The 2,529-nt window shown below is 34.0% G+C and overlaps 1 protein-coding gene across 1 annotated transcript in view; it reads right to left on the bottom strand.

Moving 5' to 3' along the window:
- JAKMIP2 (janus kinase and microtubule interacting protein 2) overlaps positions 1-2,529 on the bottom strand; it is a 78,841-nt gene that overhangs the window by 27,479 nt on the left and 48,833 nt on the right. The window contains exon 7 of the mRNA XM_012658240.1: positions 1,752-1,880. Within this exon, the coding sequence (XP_012513694.1) occupies positions 1,752-1,880 (129 nt within the window). The remainder of the gene's footprint in view (positions 1-1,751; positions 1,881-2,529) is intronic.

The following is a 2,529-nucleotide window of genomic DNA, read 5'->3' as shown; positions in this document are numbered from 1 at the left end:
TTTTTTTTTTTGTTTCCTGCTCATATACCTCTTTTTTGTTGTCGTTGTCTTAGGATCTGGATAAATTCTTTAGTACAAGGTTGAATAAAATCAGCAATGGTAGGTATCATTTTCTTATTCTTCATTGTGAACAGAATATTTCTTTGGACTGTTAAACATTATATTTACCTTTATCAAGTCCATCAAAAGGGCTATGCTTAATTTTGCTAAGATCTATTTTAATCTTGAATTTATGTTGACTGCAATCCATTTTTTCTTATATCAAAATGATATCTTCTGTTTTTATTAATGCTTTCATCTATATTATCTATTTTTCCATTTCTACTTTCTTTGAATTTATTCTGTTGTTCTTTTTCTAACATCTTGATTTCTTTTAGAGTATTTTGCTCAAAGTGGTACACTGCTTTTTTTTTTACTTTAATGACCAGAGACAATGCTAAACCTTTAGATGAGAGAATCCAATGAGAGAGAGAGGACTGGTTTCTACATCATCACTTCTTCAAAAAACAAGATATATGCTACTATTTTAATTGTTCAATCCTATGTTGGTAAGAATGCTTGGTTAAATACTGATAGTGAAAACCACAAATATTAAAGTATTGGGGCATAGACAAGAAGGTGTATAGGTACATTCCTTTCTAATGACTGTTTGCTTGTCTATTCTAAATTAGTCTTTTTTAAACATGTTTATTCACTTACGCATTCATGTGTGTATGCACATTACCATTTAAAAATTTGTAAGTGTTATATCTATCCTTTCCCACTAAACAACTAACAGTAGTTCCTACAACACTCCTCAGTGCGGTGTAGACCCTCCAAAAAGAAATTGGGATAAAATCGCTGGGTGGTCATGATCCTTTCGCCTCATGTAAATTTACCTATGAGGCAGTTACAGCCTAGTGGTTGTGGCTAAAGTTGGAAGGGTAGGTTCATATCCTAGCTTTGTGACTTTAGGTAAATAATTTAACTTCACCAAGCTACATTTAACTTCTACTAATCTATTATTTCCTCTTCTATAAAAACAGGATAATAACAGGATCTAGTGCATAGGGCTGTTTTAGGATTACACAGATAATTCATGTAGAGTGTTCAGCACAACACCTAGAGCATGGCATGTATTCAATAAATGTCAAGTATTAGTGTTCTGTGTGTTTCTTTTTCCTTTTTTTTGAAATAGGCTTATGATAGGCTGTTATGATATAATGAAAACAACATATGACCAAGTGAGATTTGAGTTGGAATCCCAGCTTTGCCATTTACTAGCTGTGTGATCTTAGGCAATTCAATTAACCTCTCTGAGTCTCAAATTCCTCTATGAGGAATTTGCCTTAGGGGGCTGTCACAAAGGTTAAGTCAGATATCACCTGTGAAAATTCTTGGTGAGCTGTGCACTTATAAACTAAGAAAAGAAACTATTGCTTTTGAAAGCTAAAAGTTCTTTTTCCAAGCAAGAAACTAAAAATGGATTATCGAAAGCCAATACTATCTGGCTTTGCAAATGTTAAGTTTTCAAATAGCAAGAATAAGAACTATCTACTCGACTATCCTTAAAGGAACAAAAGCATTGATCTAAGCTGGTTCTAATGTCTGTAGATTCAAGGTTTATTGACATAAAAGATAAATCAATTCAAAAGCTGCAGAGGAGAGAAAGGTGCAGGGAAATCTGTCCTATTCATATATTTACGTCCATGGTGCTTCTGTGCTGTGACGGCTGCAGGCTAATTCAGACCACTCTCACAGGTCACACTAACCTTGGCTTCTCGTTCAGCATCAATGATGCCTCCCGTCTGCTCCTGCAGGAGGGCATATGCTCTTTGGAGGGCCTGGTATTCTTTTGTTAATTGCCGAAATCTTAGCTCAGATTCTTCAGCTGCTAAACTCTTGAGGTTAAAAAAAAAAAGCCAAAACATAATTGTGTTATGTTCAGGTCTTGTGTTCAATGTAAAATACTAACTTCTTTTCAACTTTTTAAAAAGAAGTAAAAGGTTTGTTTTAACATTCTGTTTGATTTTATTTTTAATTCTGAAGTGTACGTATGGACACAGATACTGTTAATACTTTCAAGGTGGACATTGTAGAAATATGTAAATATTTATTTTTTAAAAAGAAGCGTTTTTACTTATTTATACATTTCTGATTATTACCCATTTGGACATGGATTTCAGTCAATTTTGGATCTAAATGAGAAAGAGTCATACCTAGATTTTGCATCTAAATTTACTGAATTAGCTGGTTCTAACGTCTTTAGATTCTAGATATCTTAGAATTTTAGTCATTTCTTTTCAATATGTTCATTTCCAACAACTTCCTTCCCAGACAAATTATAAAAATTGTTTTTACAGCTTTAGGTCTTAAACTTCACAGTATAATGCAATCACCATGGAATTTTATGGAAAATGCAGATTGTGGGGTTTCACCCCCAAGATCTTGAGTGAGGAGTTGTATGGTAGGATCCAGGAATTTTCATTGTAACTGAGGCCTCTAGATCTGCTATCCCCAACCCCTGGCACGAGACCCAGTACTGGTCCA

The sequence above is a fragment of the Propithecus coquereli genome, unplaced genomic scaffold (genome assembly GCF_000956105.1).
Source record: "Propithecus coquereli isolate 6110/MARCELLA unplaced genomic scaffold, Pcoq_1.0 Scaffold58, whole genome shotgun sequence".
NCBI classification, from domain to species: Eukaryota; Metazoa; Chordata; class Mammalia; order Primates; family Indriidae; genus Propithecus; species Propithecus coquereli.
This window is presented reverse-complemented; position numbering and strand designations above follow the sequence as displayed.